Here is a 27,855-nt window from a genome sequence, read left to right on the forward strand (position 1 = left end):
CCCACACTATTAAACTCTTAAAGTGCCAATGGCTCCTGGTGGACCCGTCTATACCCCATGGTACTAATATGGACCCCAGCATCCTCTATGGACTATGAGAAAAGGATTTACCGCAGGTAATTAAAATCCTATTTTTTATCTTCCAAGGGCCAGTTGGATATTTATAAAATCCTTTGGCGGCCATACAAAAATTATCAACTTAAAAATTACCCTGCCCCCCAGTAGTTATGCCTCCAGTAGTTATGCTCCTTAGAAGTTCTGAGTGCGTGCCAAGAAATGGATGTGGGCAATTAAAATCGGACGTGATACACATATGCCCCCAATAGTGCAATGCCAGATACACAAATGCCCCCCCACCCCACTGTGCTGCTCACCGCTACTGCTCTGTTCGGCTGCTGCTCCGCCGGCAGCGGTGGTTCCTGATTGGCTGCCAGCCCGCGAGCTCTGGCTCACGAACCGGCGGCTGGTTTGAGATCCTACCCACCGCTGCCGCCGGACATTTAGCTGCGCTTTCTTCAGTGCCCTGACAGCTGAGACACGCCGCCGCCGGACTGAGCGGCGGCGTGTCTCGCTGACACACATGCGGGTGGGCCAGAACAAACGGCTTTGTGGGCCTTATGCGGCCCGCGGGCCGGAGATTCCACACCCCTGCCCTAAAGCCTTAGACATTCTGATTTTGAAAATTGTGAACTTACCTTTAGGATGGATGGGAAATTTGAGCATACCCTTCTGATGGTTTACACTGTGGGAGGAGCTTCACTTAAATCCAATTTAATCCTGATTTATAAGTTAGTGGTACAATCGGCAGAGGGTCTGGAATTAACTCTGGATTAGCAGTATCTTGGAGACCTGAGTTTCTGGTAAAGCCTACATTGACATTTGGACTTAGTGCTGCTAGAACTTCAGCCTCGTGGAGACCCTGTTAAGTCCTGAACTGAATATTCTATTTTTTCATGCTCCTGGGAGAATTAGTTTCTATGTCTTAGTGACGCTAGACCTAAGGGCGCAGGGTGTCACTCCTGTTGTCCCTATGTAAAAGTGGGGAGTCAGACCTCCAGCTGTAAGTTCTAACTCCCAAGCAAGCAGTTGGCATGAGTGGTAGGCTGCCTATCTGATAACTCGTGTGGAGGTGGCTCATCTACTTCTCTTATGGGACCAGTAATTAAATTCAGTCACAGAGTGAGAGGCATTTTTAAGCTTGTAGATATATTTTTGATCTCCTGAAGTATGCAATCAGGTGATTTTTCTCAGTCGGTCTTCCTGGAACCAAAACATGTTCAGCCCTGTTCTTGCCACATGACACCAATTCTCTACTCACTTTAATGGCTGCATGTAAAATGACAACTCTGTTTCAGAATTGGTTTACTGACTTTCAAAGTCCTAAATAAACAGGGTCCAAGGTACAAGCAGCTTCTGATTCCTTGCATGCTTACTTGCTTACATGGTTCTGCAGGTGAAAGACTATTAGTAATGCCTGGAATCTTCCTTAATTCATTTAGGGATTGAGATTTCAGATTTGCAGCTCCATCTGAATTACTCAATTGTAGAAACCTTCAAAATCAGACTCGACTTGTTTAGTCACACATTTCATTAACTTCCCTTTTTATTTCTGATAAAAAAAATGACAACCCAAATGCTTGGCTTTCTTTTGTGTAATCTGTTAATACTGTTAATTTTATATCTTGTGTTGTTTTTTTTTAATATGCAAATGTAACGTACTATAGGGAGTTTTCAATTCTGTTGCCATTGGCAGCTCACTTGCACATTTTTTCGTCCAGTTAAGGTAGACTGATTCTGTTTGCCCTGCCATAGGGACTGAGCAGAACCTGCATTCCACACTTAACATGCGGCAGCCGCAGAATGAGTCCCATAGGCTTCCCCACCTAATTGAATCATTCCCTTTGAGTCCTATTATTAGTAAAGACATGGTTAAACATGGCAGAGAGTGCCCAGCATGCCGCCTGCTTCCGAGACCCGATCTTTTGAGTTAGGGCCTGTTCACGACTAGTGATTACCATGGCTGGTTGTGGTGAAGTGGCTGTTCAACTGAAAGAACACCAGGATTGGTCAGGATATGAAGTTTTTAAACAGTTAAAGTAGAACTTCAGAAACAATGGGCCTGATTCAGAGGTGGATGTAGTTTTGTATTTTGCAAGTGGCCAATGTTTTGTTTACTGCGCATGTGTCTGAACCACACTACGCATGTTCTGCAATCGTCTTGCTATGGCGGTCTCATTGTAAATTTAGATGCAATTTGACAGCCTGTGACTGTTTGGGTGAGTGGATACTAAAATTCAGGTGTGCCTTGATTGCATCTTTGGAAGCAGTGCTTCTGTCCCCACTGTCCAAGTTTCAACGGACATTCTGAGCAACCATAGGGTGTGACCGATGTTTCCACTGTATAACCGGTGCTGCGTCTTCAGACACTAGTGGTGGATCTGAGAAGCTGCCGGTGGGCATTTCTTTACAAAATACATCTCCTGGTGCATTTACATATCTTCTCTAATCCTCGATGACCTGAGGCGCAGTATAAACTTGGTTTCCGTCCACCTCTGAATCCGGATCAATATTTTTAATCAGATTTCCCCCAACATACTAGTACGACTGTGGTGACCCACCACCTTGGAGACCTTTAAATGTAGGTCAGACTGTGCTTTGTAACTTATTGCAGTTGTTTGGACTTGTGATGCTCAGTCTGCTATCACCTGGCACAATTCTGCTTATACAGTATACCACATTTTCCAAGCTGTTATTACTGTAGCATGTTGTAACCAAAGTTGCAGGGAGGGGTAAATAACACTCAAATGAGAGATCCAAAGTTTGGGCAGCACTTTAAGAAAGGATTTGATGACCATGGAGTACTAATATAGAAGCTTTGAAGTCCGTTCAGTTGGTATAGAGTCTGTAGGCTACAAACAGAGATATCAATGCTCACTGCTGCCAGGTAGAGTTCTCTCCTGAAAAGGTGTCAATTCAGAGACGCCTAAACACTTTTTAAAGACCTTTCTTTCGTTTCTAAATATGTCATATACAATTACAGATGTATATTTTATTATCTGACTTCTTGTAGATCAATTCATGGGATTGGGTAAATATTAGCAGCATTAACAACCTTGGTGATGTCCATGCTCTGTACGTTGGAGGTCCACCCCTGGACAAAGAAGTGCGGGAGCTATTTGTAAAGGGAAGTATGGCAGACATCAGAGCAGCGTTCCAGGTAAGTGTATAAAGTCTGCAATTAAACCTATCTAGCAGAAAATAAAAATGTTAAATTAGGAGTGAGAATTTATTTTCATGTCATGATGATAGTTACAAGTAACCATAGGGTTGGTTAGCGTACACAAACAATCAGCCCAGCATGTTTCATTGATCTATTATGTAAAATAGCTTTAAGAAAGGTTATTTGATGGTACTCTTGACAGAAAGAAAACCATGTTTGTGTTTAAACCAGCAATGGTTTCACTCCTTTTCCACTGTCACCTTATGCTGGCACTTAGTGCAGGGCAAGTGGAGGGGCACTCTTGGAGACTTATAGGAAGTCATCAGCAGCTGGAACATTACATAATTGTGCCATATGGTATCTAAAAAAGAAGAATGTCAAAGGGAATGGCGCTCCTTTCCGTTCTTTATGTTCCTCAAACAAAGAAAAAAATTCAAATATCATAGCGTAGTATGTCTCTTGTATATAAATAGACACAATGGGCCAAATGTAATAGAGTGAGAGTTTCAGAAAGTGAGAGATTTGGTAAGGTTTTTCAGTTTTTTTAAAAAGTGGCAATCATTTACACTGCAAAACCAGGTTGATCTTGCTGTGTGAATGATTGCCACTTTAAAAAAACCTGCAAAACCTTACCAAATCTCTCAGTTTTGAAACTCTCACTCGATTACATTTGGCCCCTATGTGAAAAGGACTCCAGTACTTGAGATGTGTGTGTATATATAGAGAAAAGATGCCCATCCACAAATGTATTAGGTAGAAACACACCACCTTGCTAAGCTCATGAGGTTACCTGATGATTTACCCCATATATATATGTTCCCAGTGGAACAACACCTTATGTGGTACTACAATTACCTCTTACCGACCCACAAACAAATGAGGTCTATACGTGGAGCTTTTCCCCAATGGCAATACAGGACACACCGATCTTCATTAACATCAGGCACTTTATTGTGCTCGATCAAAACAGCATGTGGAAAAGGATACTCAACATAGTGCAATACTGTATAAAAACGTTTAATAAAAAAAGTATCCAGATAAAACAAAGTTTAAAAAAGAAAGGATCCCAGTGAGTCAAAGCGCCTACCAGATGTCAATAGTCTCAGTGCAAAATCAGACTGAATGTTTCTCCGGAGTCCCGGTTACTCCCAAAACAATCCAGTCTTACAGATGCTCACAGAGTGGCAGGATACCAAAGTCCACATGAAATCCTCACTGCCAGCTACGCGTTTCGGTCTCCCTTCTTCAGGCTGCCGGTGTCTGTAAGTCCCCAATAAATCCGTTTATAAAGCCGACTGTGGAACGCACGCCGCGCTCAACGGCCCTCGAATCCCGTCACTTCCGATTCCGGAATTTCTTTTTGTCCGTGGATTGCATCATGCGCTCAACAGCCTGCCCGCTAAGTCACTTCCGCTTCCGGTACCTCAAATGGAGCGCTAAATGCATTCCACTGCAGTTCACCCCTTAAGAACATAAATAAACAGTATTAATTATACATTAAAAAGGACATAATGTATAAGAATCCAGCATTTAATCCTCTAAAAAGCATTTCATTTCAAAGTCTGCATTTAATCCTTTGGGAAATAATATAGATAGGAAAGATCTTGTGAAAGAAAATAAAATAAAACAAGTATTGATGATAGACACCAATGGGCTATTATTACCAAATATGCACATTTCCATAAGAAGGTTTAACAAGTTTTTAGGAGAAATTGGCGTCTTCTTAAAGAAGATATAACTCTAAAAAAAACTATCTGCCTGACCAACCATCTTTTATTTATAGAAAAGTACAGACGGTAAAAGATAAATTGGTTAAGAGTGCTCTGTATGAAGACAAACGAGGTAGGTCACGAAATATGGGGTTCCATAGATGTGGAAGTTGTTTACAGTGGAGAGCAACTTATAACAATAAAAACAGTAAGAAAATGACTGAATTTGAACATAATGGGAATAAATATAAAATTAAGCAATTTTTTACTTGTGACTCAAGAAATTTTGTGTTAGTAGACAAATGTATCTGTGGTCTGCTATACGTGGGGAAAACTTAAAGACCCCTGAAATCACATATATCAGAACACATTTACAATATACGAAAGGGCTTAAAAACCCATTCAGTGTCATGTCATTTTAAAGAAAAACATAAATGTGATGAGCAGAGTATTTCTCTGACGTCCTAGTGGATGCTGGGGACTCCGTAAGGACCGTGGGGAATAGACGGGCTCCGCAGGAGACTGGGCACTCTATAAGAAAGATTTGGTACTATCTGGTGTGCACTGGCTCCTCCCTCTATGCCCCTCCTCCAGACCTCAGTTAGATTTCTGTGCCCGGCCGAGCTGGATGCACACTAGGGGCTCTCCTGAGCTCCTAGAAAGAAAGTATATGTTAGGTTTTTTATTTTACAGTGAGACCTGCTGGCAACAGGCTCACTGCAACGAGGGACTAAGGGGAGAAGAAGCGAACCTACCTGCTTGCAGCTAGCTTGGGCTTCTTAGGCTACTGGACACCATTAGCTCCAGAGGGATCGACCGCAGGACCCGTCCTTGGTGTTCGTTCCCGAAGCCGCGCCGCCATCCCCCTTACAGAGCCAGAAGCAAGAAGATGGTCCGGAAAATCGGCGGCAGAAGACTTCAGTCTTCACCAAGGTAGCGCACAGCACTGCAGCTGTGCGCCATTGCTCCTCATACACACTTCACACTCCGGTCACTGAGGGTGCAGGGCGCTGGGGGGGGGGCGCCCTGAGCAGCAATAAAATCACCTTGGCTGGCAAAATAACCACAATATATAGCCCCAGAGGCCATATATGTGGTAATTACCCCTGCCAGAATACAGAAAAAAGCGGGAGAAAAGTCAGCCGAAAAAGGGGCGGAGCCATCTCCCTCAGCACACTGGCGCCATTTCTCCCTCACAGTTCCGCTGGAAGAAAGCTCTCTGACTCTCCCCTGCAGTCTACACTACAGAAAAGGGTAAAAAAGAGAGGGGGGGGCACTAAATTTAGGCGCAGTAAATATTATAGCAGCTATAGGGGACATATTTCAGTTAGTCCCTGCATTATATAGCGCTCTGGTGTGTGCTGACATACTCTCTCTCTGTCTCCCCAAAGGGCTTTTGTGGGGTCCTGTCTCCTTTAAGAGCATTCCCTGTGTGTGTGCGGTGTGTCGGTACGACTGTGTCGACATGTTTGATGAGGAGGCTTATGTGGAGGCGGAGCAGATGCCTATAAATGTGATGTCACCCCCTGCGGGGCAGACACCTGAGTGGATGGACTTATGGAAGGAATTACGTGCAAGTGTCGACTCCTTACATAAAAAATTTGACGACATGCCAAATGCGGGACAGCCGGCTTCTCAGCTCGTGCCTGCCCAGACAATTCAAAGGCCATCAGGGGCTCTAAAACGCCCACTACCTCAGATGGCAGACACAGATGTCGACACGGATACTGATACCAGTGTCGACGACGATGAGTCAAATTTAATGTCCACTAGGGCCATTCGTTGCATGAGTGAGGCAATGAAAGAGGTATTACACATTTCTGATATAAACCCAGGTACCTCAAAAAAGGGTATTATGTTTGGGGAGAAAAAACTACCAATAGTTTTTCCCCCATCTGAAGAATTAAATGAAGTGTGTGAAGAAGCGTGGGCTTCCCCCGATAAAAAATTGGTGATTTCAAAAAAATTACTAATGGCGTTCCCTTTCTCGCCAGAGGATAGGTCACGTTGGGAAACTCCCCCTAGGGTGGATAAAGCGCTCACACGTTTGTCTAAAAAGGTGGCACTACCGTCTCCGGATACGGCCGCCCTAAAGGAACCTGCTGATAGAAAGCAGGAGGCTATCCTAAAGTCTATATATACACACACTGGTGTTATACTGAGACCAGCTATTGCTTCAGCGTGGATGTGCAGTGCTGCTGCTGCTTGGTCAGATTCCCTGTCGGAAAATATTGACACCCTAGACAGGGACACTATATTGCTAACCGTAGAGCATATAAAAGACTCAGTCTTGTACATGAGAGATGCACAGAGGGAGATCTGCCGGCTGGCATCTAGAATAAGTGCATTGTCCATTTCTGCTAGGAGAGGCTTATGGACTCGGCAGTGGACAGAGGATGCAGATTCTAAAAGGCACATGGAAGTTTTGCCTTATAAGGGTGAGGAGTTATTCGGGGATGGTCTCTCAGACCTTGTTTCCACAGCAACAGCTGGGAAGTCAGCATTTTTGCCCCATGTCCCCTCACAGCCTAAGAAAGCGCCGTATTATCAGGTACAGTCCTTTCGACCCCAGAAAAACAGGCGGGGAAAAGGCGGGTCCTTTCTGTCTAGAGGCAGAGGAAGGGGAAAAAAGCTGCAACACACAGCAGGTTCCCAGGAACAAAAGTCCTCCCCCGCTTCTTCCAAATCCGCCGCATGACGGTGGGGCTCCACAGGCGGAGCCAGGTACGTGGGGGGCCGCCTCAAAAATTTCAGCGATCAGTGGCTTCGCTCACGGGTGGATCCCTGGATCCTTCAAGTAGTATCTCAGGGGTACAAGCTGGAATTCGCGGCGCCTCCCCCCCGCCGTTTCCTCAAATCGGCCTTACCGACAACTCCCTCGGGCAGGGAGGCTGTACTAGAGGCAATTCACAAGCTGTATTCCCAGCAGGTGATAGTCAAGGTACCCCTACTTCAACAAGGACGGGGTTACTATTCCACACTGTTTGTGGTACCGAAACCGGACGGTTCGGTGAGACCCATTTTAAATTTGAAATCCTTGAACACATACATAAAAAGATTCAAGTTCAAGATGGAATCGCTCAGGGCGGTTATTGCAAGCCTGGACGAGGGGGATTACATGGTATCCCTGGACATGAAGGATGCTTACCTGCATGTCCCAATTTACCTTCCTCACCAGGAGTACCTCAGATTTGTGGTACAGGATTGCCATTACCAATTCCAGACAATACCGTTTGGACTGTCCACGGCACCGAGGGTGTTTACCAAGGTAATGGCAGAAATGATGATACTCCTTCGAAAAAAGGGAGTTTTAATTATCCCGTACTTGGACGATCTCCTAATAAAGGCGAGGTCCAGGGAGCAGTTACTGGTCGGAGTAGCACTATCTCGGGAAGTGCTACAACAGCATGGCTGGATTCTAAACATTCCAAAGTCACAACTGGTTCCTTCCACACGCTTACTGTTCCTGGGGATGATTCTGGACACAGAACAGAAAAAAGTGTTTCTCCCGCAGGAGAAAGCCAAGGAGCTGTCATCTGTAGTCAGAGACCTCCTAAAACCAAAACGGGTATCGGTGCATCACTGCACACGAGTCCTGGGAAAATGGTGGCTTCATACGAAGCAATTCCATTCGGCAGGTTCCATGCAAGGACCTTCCAGTGGGACCTCTTGGACAAGTGGTCAGGATCGCATCTTCAGATGCATCAACTGATAACCCTGTCTCCAAGGACCAGGGTGTCTCTACTGTGGTGGCTGCAGAGTGCTCATCTTCTAGAGGGCCGCAGATTCGGCATACAGGACTGGGTCCTGGTGACCACAGATGCCAGCCTTCGAGGCTGGGGCGCAGTCACACAGGGAAGAAATTTCCAGGGACTTTGGTCAAGTCAGGAGTCGTCCCTACACATAAATATTCTGGAACTGAGGGCCATTTACAATGCCCTAAGTCAGGCAAGGCCCCTGCTTCAAAACCAGCCGGTTCTGATCCAATCAGACAACATCACGGCAGTCGCCCATGTAAACCGACAGGGCGGCACAAGAAGCAGGATGGCGATGGCAGAAGCCACAAGGATTCTCCGATGGGCGGAAAATCACGTAATAGCACTGTCAGCAGTGTTCATTCCGGGAGTGGACAACTGGGAAGCAGACTTCCTCAGCAGACACGACCTACACCCGGGAGAGTGGGGACTTCATCCAGAAGTCTTCCTACTGTTGGTAAACTGTTGGGAAAGGCCACAGGTGGACATGATGGCGTCTCGCCTCAACAAAAAGCTAAAGAGATATTGCGCCAGGTCAAGGGACCCTCAGGCGATAGCTGTGGACGCTCTAGTGACACCGTGGGTGTACCAGTCGGTTTATGTGTTCCCTCCTCTGCCTCTCATACCAAAGGTACTGAGAATAATAAGAAGGCGAGGAGTAAGAACGATACTCGTGGTTCCGGATTGGCCAAGAAGAGCTTGGTACCCGGAACTTCAAGAAATGTTATCAGAGGACCCATGGCCTCTACCGCTCAGACAGGATCTGCTACAGCAGGGGCCCTGTCTGTTCCAAGACTTACCGCGGCTGCGTTTGACGGCATGGCGGTTGAATTCCGGATCCTAAAGGAAAAGGGCACTCCGGAGGAAGTCATTCCTACGCTGATAAAAGCCAGGAAAGAAGTAACCGCAAACCATTATCACCGCATTTGGCGAAAATATGTTGCGTGGTGTGAGGCCAGGAAGGCCCCTACAGAGGAATTTCAGCTGGGTCGTTTTCTGCACTTCCTACAGCCGGGAGTGACTATGGGCCTAAAATTGGGTTCCATTAAGGTCCAGATTTCGGCTCTGTCGATTTTCTTCCAGAAAGAACTGGCTTCACTGCCTGAAGTTCAGACTTTTGTAAAGGGAGTGCTTCATATTCAGCCCCCTTTTGTGCCTCCTGTGGCACCTTGGGATCTCAATGTGGTGTTGAGTTTCCTAAAATTACATTGGTTTGAACCACTTAAAACTGTGGATCTGAAATATCTCACGTGGAAAGTGGTCATGTTATTGGCCTTGGCTTCGGCCAGGTGTGTGTCAGAATTGGCGGCTTTGTCATGTAAAAGCCCTTATCTGATTTTCCATATGGATAGGGCAGAATTGAGGACTCGTCCCCAGTTTCTCCCTAAGGTGGTATCAGCTTTTCACTTGAACCAACCTATTGTGGTGCCTGCGGCTACTAGGGACTTGGAGGATTCCAAGTTACTGGACGTAGTCAGGGCCTTGAAAATGTATGTTTCCAGGACGGCTGGAGTCAGGAAAACTGACTCGCTGTTTATCCTGTATGCACCCAACAAAATAGGTGCTCCTGCTTCTAAGCAGACGATTGCTCGCTGGATTTGTAGCACAATTCAGCTGGCGCATTCTGCGGCTGGATTGCCGCATCCTAAATCAGTGAAAGCCCATTTCACGAGGAAGGTGGGCTCATCTTGGGCGGCTGCCCGAGGGGTCTCGGCTTTACAACTTTGCCGAGCTGCAACTTGGTCAGGGGCAAACACGTTTGCTAAATTCTACAAATTTGATACCCTGGCTGAGGAGGACCTTGAGTTCTCTCATTCGGTGCTGCAGAGTCATCCGCACTCTCCCGCCCGTTTGGGAGCTTTGGTATAATCCCCATGGTCCTTACGGAGTCCCCAGCATCCACTAGGACGTCAGAGAAAATAAGAATTTACTCACCGGTAATTCTATTTCTCGTAGTCCGTAGTGGATGCTGGGCGCCCATCCCAAGTGCGGATTGTCTGCAATACTTGTATATAGTTATTGCCTAACTAAAGGGTTATTGTTGAGCCATCTGTTGAGAGGCTCAGTTATATTTCATACTGTTAACTGGGTTTAATATCACGAGTTATACGGTGTGATTGGTGTGGCTGGTATGAGTCTTACCCGGGATTCAAAATCCTTCCTTATTGTGTCAGCTCTTCCGGGCACAGTATCCTAACTGAGGTCTGGAGGAGGGGCATAGAGGGAGGAGCCAGTGCACACCAGATAGTACCAAATCTTTCTTATAGAGTGCCCAGTCTCCTGCGGAGACCGTCTATTCCCCATGGTCCTTACGGAGTCCCCAGCATCCACTACGGACTACGAGAAATAGAATTACCGGTGAGTACATTCTTATTTTTTTTATCTTTTTGGGATATAGAACAAATAACCCCAAATTGGAGATCTAGGAATTTAGAAAATATTTTATCATGGACAGAAATGAAGTGGGTATTTAACTTGGGAACATTATTTCCCAAAGGATTAAATGCAGACTTTGAAATGAAATGCTTTTTAGAGGATTAAATGCTGGATTCTTATACATTATGTCCTTTTTAATGTATAATTAATACTGTTTATTTATGTTCTTAAGTGGTGAACTGCAGTGGAACGCATTTAGCGCTCCATTTGAGGTACCGGAAGTGGAAGTGACTTAGCGGGCAGGCTGTGGAGCACATGATGCGTTCCATGGACGAAAGGAAATTCCGGAAGTGACGGGATTCCAGGGCCGTGGAGCGCGGCGTGCGTTCCACAGTCGGCTGGATTGAATCTACCAATTAGGAACCCTTTATAAACGGATTTAGTGGGGACTCACAGACACCGGCAGCCTGAAGAAGGGAGACCGAAACGCGTAGCTGGCGGTGAGGATTTCATGTGGACTTTGGTATCCTGCCACCCGGTGAGCATCTGTAGGACTGGATTGTTTTGGGAGTAACCGGGACTCCGGAGGAACATTCATTGTGATTTTGCACTGAGACTATTGACATCTGGTAGGCGCTTTGACTCACTGGGATCCTTTCTTTTTTTAAAACTTTGTCTGTTTTATCTGGATGGGTTTTTTTTTTTTAGACGTTTTTATACAGTGTCGCACTTAGCTGAGTATCCTTTTCCACATGCTATTCTGATCGAGTGCAATAAAGTGCCTGATGTTAATGAAGATCGGTGTGTCCTGTATTGCCATTGGGGAAAAGCTCCACGTATAGACCTCATTTGTTTGTGGGTCGGTAAGAGGTAATTGTATTACCATAAGGTGTTTTTCCACTGGGAACAAGGAGAGCGTACACTGTATATATAAATAGCTGTTTTTACCTCATTTAATTTGGGGTAGATCAGCAGGTAACCTCATAAGCTTAGCAAGAAGGTGTGTTTCTACCTAATAAATTTGTGCATGGGCATCTTTTCTCTATATATACACAAAGTACTGGAGTCCTTTTTACATATGGGGGTAAATTTACTAAGATGGGAGTTCTACTTCAGATGGGATGTTGCCCAGAGCAACCAATCAGATCCTACTTCTCATTTATCTAGCACTTTCTAGAAGATAATACCTGGTATCTGATTGGTTGCTATGGGCAACATCCCATCTGAAATAGAACTCCCATCTTAGTAAATTTGCCCCATGGTGTCTATTTATATACAAGAGACATACTACGCTATAATGTTATTTTCTCTGACGTCCTAGTGGATGCTGGGACTTCCGTAAGGACCATGGGGAATAGCGGCTCCGCAGGAGACTGGGCACAAAAAGTAAAAGCTTTAGACTAGCTGGAGTGCACTGGCTCCTCCCCCCATGACCCTCCTCCAAGCCTCAGTTAGATTTTTGTGCCCGAACGAGAAGGGTGCATGCTAGGTGGCTCTCCTGAGCTGCTTAGAAGTAAAAGTTTAAATAGGTTTTTTATTTTCAGTGAGTCCTGCTGGCAACAGGCTCACTGCATCGTGGGACTAAGGGGAGAAGAAGCGAACTCACCTGCGTGCAGAGTGGATTGGGCTTCTTGGCTACTGGACATTAGCTCCAGAGGGACGATCACAGGTTCAGCCTGGATGGGTCCCGGAGCCGCGCCGCCGGCCCCCTTACAGAGCCAGAAGAGCGAAGAGGTCCGGAGAAATCGGCGGCAGAAGACGTTCCTGTGTTCAGATAAGGTAGCGCACAGCACTGCAGCTGTGCGCCATTGCTCTCAGCACACTTCACACTCCGGTCACTGAGGGTGCAGGGCGCTGGGGGGGAGCTCCCTGAGACGCAATAAAACATGTTTAAACCTTATATGGCTAAAGAAATACATCACATATAGCTCCTGGGCTATATGGATGCATTTCACCCCTGCCAGTTTTCCTAAAAAAAAAGCGGGGAAAAAGGCAGCCGTGAAGGGGGCGGAGCCTATCTCCTCAGCACACAAGCGCCATTTTCCCTCACAGTTCCGCTGGAAGGAAGGCTCCCAGACTCTCCCCTGCACTCCTGCTACAGAATCAGGGTAAAACAAGAGAGGGGGGGCACTATTGGCAGCTAATATAAAACAGCAGCTATAAAGGGAGTAACACTTACATAAGGTTATCCCTGTATATATATAGCGCTCTGGTGTGTGCTGGCAAACTCTCCCTCTGTCTCCCCAAAGGGCTCGTGGGGTCCTGTCCTCTTTCAGAGCATTCCCTGTGTGTGTGCTGGGTGTCGGTACGATTGTGTCGACATGTATGAGGAGGAAAATGATGTGGAAGCAGAGCAATTGCCTGTGTTAGTGATGTCACCCCCTAGGGAGTCGACACCTGACTGGATGGTCGTGTTTAAAGAATTACGTGACAGTGTCAGCACTTTGCAAAGAACTGTCGACGACATGAGACAGCCGGCAAATCAATTAGTGCCTGTTCAGGCGTCTCAGACACCGTCGGGAGCGCTAAAACGCCCATTACCTCAGATGGTCGACACAGACCCAGACACGGATACTGAATCCAGTGTCGACGGTGAGGAGACAAACGTAATGTCCAGTAGGGCCACACGTTACATGATCACGGCAATGAAGGAGGCATTGAATATTTCTGACACTACAAGTACCACAAAAAAGGGTATTATGTGGGGTGTGAAAAAACTACCAGTAGTTTTTCCTGAATCAGATGAATTAAATGAGGTGTGTGATAAAGCGTGGTTTTCCCCCGATAAAAAACTGCTGATTTCTAATAAATTATTGGCACTATACCCTTTCCCGCCAGAGGTTAGGGCACGTTGGGAAACACCCCCTAGGGTAGAAGAGGCGCTCACACGCTTATCAAAACAAGTGGCGTTACCGTCTCCCGATACGGCCGCCCTTAAGGAACCAGCTGATAGAAGGCTGGAAAATATCCTAAAAGGTATATACACACATACTGGTGTTATACTGCGACCAGCAATCGCCTCAGCCTGGATGTGCAGTGCTGGAGTGGCTTGGTCGGATTCCCTGACTGAAAATATTGATACCCTGGATAGGGACAGTATATTATTAACTATAGAGCATTTAAAGGATGCATTACTATATATGCGAGATGCACAGAGGGATATTTGCACCCTGGCATCTAGAGTGAGTGCGATGTCCATTTCTGCCAGAAGAGCGTTATGGACGCGACAGTGGTCAGGTGATGCGGATTCCAAACGACATATGGAAGTATTGCCGTATAAAGGGGAGGAGTTAATTGGGGTCGGTCTATCGGACCTGGTGGCCACAGCAACGGCTGGAAAATCCACCTTTTTACCCCAGGTCACCTCTCAGCAGAAAAAGACACCGTCTTTTCAAACTCAGTCCTTTCGTTCCCATAAGGGCAAGCGGGCAAAAGGCCACTCATTTCTGCCCCGGGGCAGAGGAAGGGGAAAAAGACTGCACCAGGCAGCCTCTTCCCAGGAGCAGAAGCCCTCCCCCGCTTCTGCCAAGTCTTCAGCATGACGCTGGGGCCTTACAAGCGGACTCAGGCACGGTGGGGGGCCGTCTCAAGAATTTCAGCGCGCAGTGGGCTCACTCGCAAGTGGACCCCTGGATCCTGCAGGTAGTATCACAGGGGTACAAATTGGAATTCGAGACGTCTCCCCCTCGCCGGTTCCTGAAGTCTGCTCTACCAACGTCTCCCTCCAACAGGGAGGCGGTAGTGGAAGCTATTCACAAGCTGTATTCCCAGCAGGTGATAATCAAGGTACCCCTCCTACAACAGGGAAAGGGGTATTATTCCACGCTGTTTGTGGTACCGAAGCCGGACGGCTCGGTGAGACCAATTTTAAATCTAAAATCCTTGAACACTTACATAAAAAGGTTCAAATTCAAGATGGAGTCACTCAGAGTGATAGCGAACCTGGAAGAAGGGGACTATATGGTGTCTCTGGACATCAAAGATGCTTATCTCCATGTCCCAATCTACCCTTCTCACCAAGGGTACCTCAGGTTTGTGGTACAAAACTGTCATTATCAGTTTCAGACGCTGCCGTTTGGATTGTCCACGGCACCACGGGTCTTTACCAAGGTAATGGCCGAAATGATGATTCTTCTTCGAAGAAAAGGCGTCTTAATTATCCCTTACTTGGAAGATCTCCTGATAAGGGCAAGGTCCAGGGAACAGTTAGAGGTCGGAGTAGCAATATCTCAGGTAGTGCTACGTCAGCACGGGTGGATCCTAAATATCCCAAAATCACAGCTGATTCCAACAACACGTCTACTGTTCCTGGGGATGATTCTGGACACAGTCCAGAAAAAGGTGTTTCTCCCGGAGGAGAAGGCCAGGGAGTTATCCAAGCTAGTCAGGAAACTCCTAAAACCAGGCCAAGTGTCAGTGCATCAATGCACGAGAGTCCTGGGAAAAATGGTGGCTTCTTACGAAGCGATTCCATTCGGAAGATTCCATGCAAGAACTTTTCAGTGGGATCTGCTGGACAAATGGTCCGGATCGCATCTTCAGATGCATCAGCGGATAACCCTATCTCCAAGGACAAGGGTGTCTCTCCTGTGGTGGTTACAGAGTGCTCATCTTCTAGAGGGCCGCAGATTCGGCATTCAGGATTGGATGCTGGTGACCACCGATGCCAGCCTGAGAGGCTGGGGAGCAGTCACACAGGGAAGAAATTTCCAGGGCTTGTGGTCAAGCATGGAAACGTCTCTTCACATAAATATCCTGGAACTAAGGGCCATTTACAATGCCCTAAGTCAAGCAAGGCCTCTGCTTCAGGGTCAGTCGGTATTGATTCAATCGGACAACATCACGGCAGTCGCCCACGTCAACAGACAGGGCGGCACAAGAAGCAGGAGGGCAATGGCAGAAGCTGCAAGGATTCTTCGCTGGGCGGAAAATCATGTGGTGGCACTGTCAGCAGTGTTCATTCCGGGAGTGGACAACTGGGAAGCAGACTTCCTCAGCAGACACGACCTCCACCCGGGGGAGTGGGGACTTCACCCAGAAGTCTTTCAAGTGATTGTAAACCGTTGGGAAAAACCAAAGGTGGACATGATGGCGTCCCGTCTCAACAAAAAACTGGACAGATATTGCGCCAGGTCAAGGGACCCTCAGGCAATAGCGGTGGACGCTCTGGTAACACCGTGGGTGTACCAGTCGGTGTATGTGTTCCCTCCTCTGCCTCTCATTCCAAAAGTACTGAGAATCATAAGAAGGAGAGGAGTGAAGACTATACTCGTGGCTCCGGATTGGCCAAGAAGAACTTGGTACCCGGAACTGCAAGAGATGCTCACGGAGGACCCGTGGCCTCTACCTCTAAGAAAGGACCTGCTCCAGCAGGGACCTTGTCTGTTCCAAGACTTACCGCGGCTGCGTTTGACGGCATGGCGGTTGAACGCCGGATCCTGATGGAAAAAGGCATTCCAGATGAAGTCATCCCTACCCTGATCAAAGCCAGGAAGGATGTAACTGCGAAACATTATCACCGCATTTGGCGAAAATATGTTTCCTGGTGTGAGGCTAAGAAGGCCCCCACAGAGGAATTTCAACTGGGTCGTTTCCTGCATTTCCTGCAAGCAGGACTGTCTATGGGCCTAAAATTAGGATCCATTAAGGTTCAAATTTCGGCCCTGTCGATCTTCTTCCAGAAAGAACTGGCTTCATTGCCTGAAGTTCAGACGTTTGTCAAGGGGGTACTGCATATACAACCTCCTTTTGTGCCACCAGTGGCACCTTGGGATCTCAATGTAGTTTTAGGGTTCCTAAAATCACATTGGTTTGAACCACTCACCACTGTGGAATTAAAATATCTCACATGGAAGGTGGTCATGCTGTTAGCTCTGGCGTCAGCCAGGCGTGTCTCAGAAATGGCGGCTTTGTCATATAAAAGCCCTTACCTAATTTTTCATTCAGACAGGGCAGAATTGAGGACTCGTCCTCAATTTCTCCCTAAGGTGGTTTCAGCGTTTCACATGAACCAACCTATTGTGGTGCCTGCGGCTACTAGGGACTTGGAGGACTCCAAGTTGTTGGACGTAGTCAGGGCCCTGAAAATATATGTTTCCAGGACAGCTGGAGTCAGAAAATCTGACTCGCTGTTTATCCTGTATGCACCCAACAAGCTGGGTACTCCTGCTTCTAAGCAGACGATTGCTCGTTGGATTTGTAGTACAATTCAGCTTGCACATTCTGTGGCAGGACTGCCACAGCCAAAATCTGTTAAAGCCCATTCCACAAGAAAAGTGGGCTCATCTTGGGCGGCTGCTCGAGGGGTCTCGGCTTTACAACTTTGCCGAGCAGCTACTTGGTCAGGGGCAAACACGTTTGCAAAATTTTACAAATTCGATACCCTGGCTGAGGAGGACCTGGAGTTCTCTCATTCGGTGCTGCAGAGTCATCCGCACTCTCCCGCCCGTTTGGGAGCTTTGGTATAATCCCCATGGTCCTTACGGAAGTCCCAGCATCCACTAGGACGTCAGAGAAAATAAGAATTTACTTACCGATAATTCTATTTCTCATAGTCCGTAGTGGATGCTGGGCGCCCATCCCAAGTGCGGATTGTCTGCAATACTTGTATATAGTTATTGTTACAAAAAAAAAAAAAAAATCGGGTTGTTTATTGTTGTGAGCCATCTTTTCAGAGGCTCCAACGTTTATCATACTGTTAACTTGGTTCAGATCACAGGTTGTACAGTGTGATTGGTGTGGCTGGTATGAGTCTTACCCGGGATTCAAAATCCTTCCTTATTATGTACGCTCGTCCGGGCACAGTATCCTAACTGAGGCTTGGAGGAGGGCCATGGGGGGAGGAGCCAGTGCACACCAGCTAGTCTAAAGCTTTTACTTTTTGTGCCCAGTCTCCTGCGGAGCCGCTATTCCCCATGGTCCTTATGGAAGTCCCAGCATCCACTACGGACTATGAGAAATAGAATTATCGGTAAGTAAATTCTTATTTTAATTTTTTTCTTTGTTAGAGGAACATAAAGAATGGAAAGGAGCACTGTTCCCTTTGACATTCTTCTTTTTTGGAAATCTGTATCTGTAAAGAACGGTGGTATTCTTTGTATTGTCTTTGGAGGCTGTAACCTATATTCTGTTCAGGAGCGCTAAAAATTGTCATATTCTTGTTTGCCATACGGTATCTACCAATGATATTACAGATTTAATGCTACATATTATTGGCCTTATTCAGGTTCCGTAGCAAAGCAAAAGAGCACACTAATAGGCAAAACCATGTGCAGTGCAGGAGGGGCAGATATAACATGTACAGAGAGAGTTAGATTTGGGTGGGGTGTGTTCAATCTGAAATCTAAATTGCAGTGTAAAAATAAAGCAGCCAGTATTTACCCTGCACAGAAACAATATAACCCACCCAAATCTAACTCTCTCTGAACACGTTATATCTGCCCCACCTGCAGTGCAACATGGCTTTGCCCATTAGTGTGCTTGTTTTGTTTGCTAACAAACCGGAATAACCCCCTATATTCAAATTACTGTATTTCTCTTACGTCCTAGTGGATGCTAGGGTCCACATTAGTACCATGGGGTATAGACTGGTCCACCAGGAGCCATTGGCACTTTGAGTTTGAGAGTGTGGGCTGTCTCCTCCCTCTATGCCTCTCCTACCAGACTCTGTTTAGAAAATATGCCCGGAGGAGCCGGTCAGAGCTAGGGAAGTTCTACAGAGCTTCTTTAGTAAATTTTTTTTTTTTTTTTTTTTTTTAGAGTTTATTGTTTTACAGGGAGGCTGCTGGCAACAGCCTCCCTGCTTCGTGGGACTAAGGGGGAGAGTAGTGTCCGCCCTGCGGGGTCTGAGCCACTTTCTCCGCTGACAGGACATTGAGCTCCTGAGGGGATAGATCGTTCCCCGCCACAGGGGATCGCTCACCCCAGCAGCATGCCGCCACCCATTAACAGAGCCAGAAGATCAGTGGCGAGTGAGTCACCGGCCCCCTACCAAGCGTGGGGCTGGAGTGAAGATGGCGGCAATAGGGTGGGAGCGCAGTACTAACTGCCCTCCGGAGGCTCAGCGGTACTTAGTGCGGCGCTGTGAGGGGCGCCCTGAGCCAGAGCCTGAACCCTGCACTGGTCAGCAAGCCTGTCGGGATCTCAGCCAGCATTTTACCTCAGGCCAGTATAATCCTTGTGAAGAGCGGGAAGACAGCGCCATTTTGGGGGCGGAGCTTCTCAGCGTGGACCCAGCTGCGTTCAGCGCCATTTTTCTGCCTGCACAGCACTTTCCAGGAAGAGCAAGTCCCTCCACAGCAACTCCAGCTATCTCTCACGGTACCAAGGGGTTGTAGGAGGGGGGGCGGGGGGGCTGCATAAAGACTGTGTAACCTATTAAGGTGCATAGTCAGCGCAGGTAAGGGTCTCCCTTTACATTAAAAGCGCTGTGTGTGGGTTGGCTCCAATCTCTGTGTCTCTCTTGCCATTCCTGGGGGTGAAACTCTGTCTGTCCTACCCTGTGTGTTTGTGGAGTGTCTGTGGTCTCCATTAAGCTATGTCCAGGGACTCTGTGATACCTGCAAGGGAGCCTGAATGGTTATCCTCTATCAAATCTATGATTTCTCAGATTTCAAATAGGGTTGCACAAAATGAATCTGCAACTCAGGCTTTACAGAACTCTATGGCAGTCTGGCCCAGTTCTGGCACCTCAGGGCTCCCCACTGTATATTCACATAAACATGCTCTTGCGCAGATCATGCAGGATGATACGGATACAGATTCTGACACTGCAGACGGTGATGAAGATGAGTTGTGGGGGGCAGCATCTCTTGTTAAAGGGGTGCAGTTGATGATAGAGGCTATAAGAGATGTGTTGAATATTGCTGATACAACACCCGAGCAGGTTGAGGAGGCTTACTTCACTGAGAATAAGAAAGCCTCGCTAACCTTCCCTGTGTCAAAGGAATGCTATTTTTGAAAAGGCTTGGGAAAACCCAGATAAAAAATTCCAAATACCTAAAAGGGTTCTGGTGGCATTTCCTTTCCCGGTAGAAGATAGAAAACAAATGGGAAAACCCGCCTATTGTTGACGCGTCGGTATCCAGACTCTCAAAAAAGGTGGTTTTACCTGTTCCAGGATCTACCGCCTTGAAAGAGCCGGATGATCGTAAAATTGATAATACGCTCAAATCTATGTACATTGCTTTTGGGGCAATACTACGTCCCACTATTGCCAGTGCTTGGATTGCCAAATCTATAGTAAAGTGGTTAGGCACGTTACTTGAAGATTTGGATACTATGGAGAAATGTGATGTTGAATTGTTTTTATGTAACATTCAGGATTCGGCAGGATTTCTGATAGAATCCATGAAAGACCTGGGTTCCATGGCTGCAGGAATTTCTTCCATGTCTGTATCAGCTCGTCGAGGACTGTGGTTGCGCAAGTGGTCTGCCGACTCGGAATCAAGGAGAAGTGTGGAGACCCTACCCTACACAGGTCAGGCTCTCTTTGGGGAAGCGTTAGGCGCGTGGATCTCCACGGCTACGGCGGGTAAGTCACCTTTTCTTCCCTCAGCTACACCTGCTCCGAAGAAACCTTTTTCTTCAACTGCATCACAGCCCTTTCGGCCTACCAAGCCCAGAAAGGCCAAGCCGTCCAACACCTTCCTTCGGTGAGGTCGGCCCGAGTCCAAGAATCCTGCTGCTGCAGGTTCCCAGGTACAGAAACCTGCTTCAGGTACACCAAATTCCTCCGCATGACGGTGGTTTGCACGCCCTGGAGGTGGAGCCGGTGGGCGCGAGACTCAGGCGTTTCAGAGGGGGAATTCCTGGTATCCCTGGATATCAAGGATGCGTACCTCCACATCCTGATTTGGCTGCCGCATCAGGCTTATCTCCGCTTCGCATTGTTGGACTGTCATTTCCAGTTCCAGGCCCAGCCATTCTTCCTCTCCACAGCACCGAGGGTATTCACCAAGGTGATGGCGGAGATGATGGTTCTCCTCCGCCTGCAGTGGGTGAACATAATTCCATATCTGGACGATCTGCTGTTGAAAGCATCGTCCAAGGAGAAGCTGTTAAGGTCCATAGCTCTCACGACCCAGCTTCTCAGGGAACATGGTTGGATCCTGAATCTTCCAAAATCATATTTGGAACCAACCAGGAGGTTGAAGTGCAGAGGGTGTTTCTTCCAGAGGAAAAAGCGTTGGTGATTCCAAACGATGGTCCGGGATGTCCTGAAGCCAACCCGGGTGTCGGTTCATCAGTGCATTCGCCTTCTGGGAAAGATGGTGGCCTCTTACGAGGCTCTGCAGTACGGGAGGTTTCACGCTTGGCCCTTCCAACTGGATCTCCTGGACAAGTGGTCATGATCCCATCTACACATGCACCAGAGAATACGTCTGTTGCCAAAGGCCAGGATTTCACTCCTCTGGTGGCTGCAATTACCTCACCTTCTGGAGGGCCGCAGGTTCGGGATTCAGGACTGGATCCTTCTAACCACGGATGCAAGTCTTCGGGGCTGGGGCGCAGTCACTCAAGGGGAAACCTTACAAGGAAGGTGGTCAAGTCTGGAAGCCGGCCTGCCGATAATCATTCTGGAACTAAGAGCCGTTCTCCAAGCAGCCCATCTTCTGAGAAATCGGGCCATTCAAGTGCAGTTGGACAATGTGACAGTGGTTTACATAAACCAACAGGGCGGAACGAAGAGCAGAGCTGCAATGTCAGAGGTAACAAGAATCATCCTCTGGGCAGAAAAACACACGTTGGCGCTGTCTTCATTCCGGGAGTAGACAACTGGGAAGCGGACTTCCTTAGCAGACACATCCAGGGGAGTGGGGTCTCCATCCGGAGGTGTTCAAGGAGGTAACAGATCTTTGGGGCGTACCCCAAAATTGACATTGCCTCTCGTTTCAATAAGAAGCTTCGGCGGTGCGGTATTGTTCCAGGTCGAGGGACCTGCAAGCAGTGGCGGTGGACGCCCTAGTGACTCCGTGGGTGTTCCAGTCAGTGTACGTGTTTCCTCCCCTCCCTTTTCATTCCAAGAGTTCTCAAACTCATAAGGAGAACAAGAGTTCAGGCAATCTTCATTGCTCCGGACTGGCTAAGAAGGGCTTGGTACGCGGATTTTCTGGATCTACTACAAGAAGAGCCGAGGCCTCTTGCTCTTCGGGAAGACCTGCTGCAGCAGGGGCCATTCGCCTATGAAGACTTACCACGGCTACGTTTGACAGCATGAAGGTTGAACGCCTGATACTAGCTCGGAAGGGTATTCCGGACAAGGTTATTCCTACCCTGATACAGGCTAGGAAAGGAGTAACGTCAAAGCATTACCATCGTATTTGGGAAAAAATATGTATCTTGGTTTGAGTCCGTTTCCTGCGGTGGAGTTTCAACTGGGACGTTTTCTCCTCTTCCTGCAAACAGGTGTGAATATGGGCCTGAGGTTAGGATCCATAAAAGTCCAAATTTCGTCCCTTTCCATTTTCTTCCAGAAACAGTTGGCTACCCTCCCTGAGGTTCAGACCTTTTTGAAGCGAGTTCTGCACATCCAACCTCCCTTTCTACCGCCTACGGCACCATGGGATCTTAACGTGGTGTTGCAGTTTCTCCAATCTGACTGGTTTGAGCCTCTACAGAAGGTTGAGGTCAAATTTCTTATGTGGAAGACTGTCACTTTGTTGGCTTTAGCTTCTGCTAGACGTGTGTTGGAGTTGGGGGCTTTGTCCTGTAAAAGCCCATACTTGATCTTCCATGAAGATAGAGCTGAGCTTCGGACACGTCAGCAGTTTCTTCCGAAGGTAGTGTCAGCATTTCATATCAATCAACCTATTGTGGTGCCAGTGGCTACTGACTCCTCAATTTCTTCAAAGTCCTTGGATGTTGTAAGGCCTCTGAAAATCTATGTGAAAAGGACTGCTCGTCACAGAAAATTAGACTATCTGTTTGTCTTATATGATCTCAAGAAAATTGGGTGTTTGCCGTGTCCTATGTCTGTTAAGGCACACCCTACTCGTAAAGTGGGGTCTTCCTGGGCGGCTGCCCGGGGTGTCTCTCGGCGTTACAACTTTGCCGATCAGCAGCTTGGTCTGGGTCGAACACGTTTGCAAAGTTCTACAAGTTCGATACTTTGGCCTCTGAGGACTTGAAGATTGGTTTATCAGCTCTGCAGGAGCCTCCGCGCTCTCCCTCCCGTTCTGGGAGCTTTGGTACATCCCCATGGTACTAATGTGGACCCCAGCATCCTCTAGGACGTAAAAGAAAATAGGATTTTGTTACCTACCGGTAAATCCTTTTCTCGTAGTCCATAGAGGATGCTGGGCGCCCGTCCAGCGCTTCGTTTTCCTGCAATAGTTATCTAGTTCAGTACAACTTTGTTTTGGTTACGTACTGCATTGTTACTTGGTAAGTAATGTTTCAGCAGTTGCTGAGTTTTCAAGCTAGTTAGCTTGATGTGCCTTGTATGTGTGAGCTGGTATGAATCTCACCACTATCTGTGTATAATGCTTCTCTCGAAGATGTCCATCTCATCGGGCACATTTTCTAGACTGAGTCTGGTAGGAGGGGCATAGAGGGAGGAGCCAGCCCACACTCTCAAACTCTTAAAGTGTCAATGGCTCCTGGTGGACCCGTCTATACCCCATGGTACTAATGTGGACCCCAGCATCCTCTACGGACTACGAGAAAAGGATTTACCGGTAGGTAACCAAAATCATGTTTTTACTGTTTATCTGAGACATCAGATTGTCGCATATGCTTTTCTTTTTGATATTAAAGGAACTTATGAGATACTGCGCCGTTGATGTAAAGGCAACACATGAAGTGTTTCAGGAGGTGTTTCCACTTTTCATGGAGAGGTAAATTGTACCTGCAATGCCTGTCTACAAGCTGTACTGGAATACACAAGTTATATACGGGTTACATATGTTATACCTGCGGACGGGATGCCAGCTGTCCATATCCCAACAGCGGCACCCCGCCAGAATGCAGGCAGCAGGGTGAGTGCTATGAGTCCTCTAGCGGGCTCGATGGCTCACTGCGCTCGCTACAGGATTTATTTCCTCTCTACGGGTATCGTGGACACCCACGAGTGGGAATAACCCTGGTAAGCCGGAATTCCGGCTGTCTGCATTGTCGGTGTCTGTTTTCTGAACGCCGGGATCCCGTCAGGCGACATTTTAACTGCGTCTCGTTACATACAGTGTGACATTTATTTGTGAACTTCTGCATTGAAATGTTCTTTCCACATTCATAAACAAGTGTTATTATTTCTCTCCAGTAATGTGCTTTGGACAATTACTCTCTTAATGTGGCAGTTCAGTTAATCGCGATGGCTGTGATATGCACTTCCAGATTTAGCACAGTGATAAAACAAAATAAAGAAACGTTTAACAAAAAAGCTTTTCAGTAGAGGTAACAGACAAGACCATCATCGTGAGTGATACATTATCTCTGGACAGCTTTTCCCGCCCCCTGGGAGGTATAATACTGGTGTAAAACATACTTGCCTACCTGACCCTCTCCATGAGGGAGAAAATGCTCTGTTCCTGGACTTTCCTAGTAATGTATGATTGCCATCACCTGTGGTGAAACACCTTTCTTATCAATTAACTATCTCACCACAGGTGATGGCAATCATACATTACCAGGAAAGTCCAGGAACAGAGCATTTTCTCCCTCATGGAGAGGGTCAGGTAGGCAAGTATGGTGTAAGAGCACTGCACATCTCGCCTATAAACCATGAGTATTCCCACAGCACATGTGCAACCTCCGTATCATGAGTGTGACTGATTTGAGGCTTGGCTATACCAGGGTATTTCCAGTATAGGTACTCAACTATGGCAGGTCATGGAGGATAAGGTTTGAAAAATGACCCTTAGAGCAGAGGTTCCCAAACGCGGTCCTCAAGGCACCCCAACGGTCCAGGTTTTAAATGTATCCATGCTTGGCCACAGGTGACTTAATTAGCACCTCAGTCAATTTGATTTAACCATCTGTGCTGAGCCATGGATATACCTAAAACCTGGACTGTTGAGGTGCCTTGAGGACCGCGTTTGGGAACCTCTGCCTTAAAGTAAGATTTTCCTTTTACTAACCAAATACTCAAAGTATAAAAGTTATATGTAATTACACGGTTAGAGCCTCTATAAATCAGGAAAAAAGAAAAGTGACTGATTGCGCTATTTCTCCAGGTGCGTATATGAATAAAAACACGTGTTTTTCACTTCTCTGGTGTTTATTTTAGTACAAACGTTATATCTCATACAACAATATAATAAAAAATTAAGTATGCATACTCATTAGGGGCACATTCTAAAAAATTATTTTATAATAATAAAAATGATGATATTTCTCTGTTTTAGACATCCAGTGCTCAAATCTATCAGAGACAATTAATAGTTACACTCCTGGATTAAAATGCAACATAATTTATGTATCCACAACGTTTAAACTGTGATTTTCCAAGGTGAAAACTCAGTTCTCTGTTTAAAGACACAGTTTCCACAACATTGAATATTGCTTATCTTCGTTGTATTAGAACTCAGTCTTTAGCATAGGACCACAGTTCTCATTCATATACTTGCAAAGTCCATAGACTGACAGTTTCTAAATAGAGCCGCTTACCACCGTGTCCGTGGATGCAGACGTGATGGGGAGATCCTCGCCGTGCACAGCGATGCTGGTTTGCTTTCCTTCTCCCCGTCCGTCCTCCGTGGTGGTAGCGGTGCTGGATGGTTTCTAACCCTCAACGTGAGTGGGGCCGCTTGTATGTGGACAATTTTCAGAATAGACTCTCCACCTTGCTAGCCGCGTCTCCTTTGATTGCAGTTCAGCTGGAGCGGCAGGTGTGTAGGAGGTCTCGTTGGTTGTCCTTAGCTCCCAATCCGGCAGGGTTGATCCCAAACAATGTCGCTGATCACTTGGCAGGGTGAAAGGCAATTCTCTAACGCGTTTCGCACACAGGTGCTTCCTCAAAGAGTAATGTACTTTCAATTTCCAAGGCTTTATATACCTGACCACCCTGATTGATGTTCCTCCCATTGGTCCAGATTGAATCACAGGTGCATTCTATTTCTAATTATCTGCTATGTGCACTTTGCTCTAATTGCTACAACTGGAGCACTGATCGTTATTATCAATTCTATTAAAAAATGCATACGTTTGATATAGAGAATATATATATGTGTCCATCAAGGAGAGATATTCTTAATTACTCATATACCACATTCCGAATTAACAGATAAATTAAACAAATGGATAAATAAATAAATAAGACAAAATTATAATTAAACATCCACCACTTCTTATCTCATATTTCTAACCCACCCCAGTATCGAACTCATAACCTCACTAATGGTAAACCAACACCTTACTCATTGAGCTATTAGGTGTTCACAATATCCCTCTGGGTTATTTCTTATATGATGTATCTTAACTCCATTATTCAACAATCTCTATATAGCGGAGTATCCTTACGTTTGATAAACAGACATTTCTCATTAGTAGAGTAAACATTCTGTAATCAGCATCCCGTATGGCATACAGACCAACCCCAAATTTAATCATATGTTTAACTTTGTTCTATAATCATTTTTAGCCCGATTAGCTATCAGACTTTTTTGTCTTAGTGCAGCTTTTAATCTATTCTCATCGAGCTCATCATCCATAAAGACTATGATTTATTAATTTTATATATCATAATAAACATAATAAACACAAAAAAATGTTCAGCTAAAGGATTTTAATTACAAATAGCAAACCCGTTTATATATTTTGATAGGTAGGTATATCTGACATACTCTGGATTCGAACTCCACATATAATTATATAAGGATTTCGACCTTACCCACTCGGCTACAGCGTCCCCTATATTTAATGTAATAAATATAGTACTAAATGTACTAAAATAAATATAGTACTAAATGTACTAAAATAAACACCAGAGAAGTGAAAAACACGTGTTTTTATTCATATACGCACCTGGAGAAATAGCGCAATCAGTCACTTTTCTTTTTTCTTGTGTAGCTTCTTGATCAGTGTTTTGATCAAGTTTTAGCTGTACGTACACAGGTACAGCTGGACAAAGATTGCAGCTCTAAATTTATAAATCTCAAATTAAGAGTAAATAATACAATTAACAAATTAGCGCCTGGATCAGGGTTGTTTTTTCTGGTTTTAGAGTGTGTTTAAATCCGGGCAGCTGCATTAAAGGTTAAATCCAACTTTGGATGACCTGGTAACATCCTAATTAAATAACTGAATACAGGTGCGAATATGGCTGAATTCACGTGTTTTAACACCCGTTTATCAAGGAGAGAATTATATATGCAGAATAATGAATGTGATATGACCATTGAGGATGAGGAGTTTGATGTGGATCTTGTAGGAGGGTTTAACAAATTAGAACAACTGTTGAAAGATGAAATGAGACATTGGTGGGACAGTGTGACCCTAAAGAAGTATATTCAAAATAAACAAATCCCAAGGGGACTTAGAATATTCAAAGCCTTATCCATACAAGATGATCCCACATTAACCAGTAAATGGCACCAAACATTAGATGATTGTTCGTTTCAGCTTATGAAATTACTGATAGAATATAGAGAAAAAAGAGTGAGAGATATAGTAGATAAAATTGAAGAAACCAAAAAATCATTGGCCAAATATAAAGACTCCCCACAGTTTGTAGAGCGAGACAAAATAACAAATAGGAAGGTAGAAGGGTTTGAGAAAGAACTAGTGGAAAATAAACAGAGGAAACTCCATAGAGATAATCAAGACTATAAAGAGGACAAAGTAAGAACTTATAGAAAAA

At 46.1% G+C, this 27,855-nt stretch overlaps 1 protein-coding gene across 3 annotated transcripts in view; it reads left to right on the forward strand.

Annotated features, from left to right (window-relative positions):
- Positions 1-27,855, forward strand: part of POLG (DNA polymerase gamma, catalytic subunit) — a 286,215-nt gene that overhangs the window by 66,062 nt on the left and 192,298 nt on the right. For all 3 annotated transcript variants that reach the window (XM_063925790.1, XM_063925792.1, XM_063925791.1), the window contains exons 5-6: positions 3,071-3,217; positions 23,817-23,896. In XM_063925790.1, the coding sequence (XP_063781860.1) occupies positions 3,071-3,217; positions 23,817-23,896 (227 nt within the window). The remainder of the gene's footprint in view (positions 1-3,070; positions 3,218-23,816; positions 23,897-27,855) is intronic.

Source organism: Pseudophryne corroboree, chromosome 6, assembly GCF_028390025.1.
Source record: "Pseudophryne corroboree isolate aPseCor3 chromosome 6, aPseCor3.hap2, whole genome shotgun sequence".
In the NCBI taxonomy this organism is placed as follows: Eukaryota; Metazoa; Chordata; class Amphibia; order Anura; family Myobatrachidae; genus Pseudophryne; species Pseudophryne corroboree.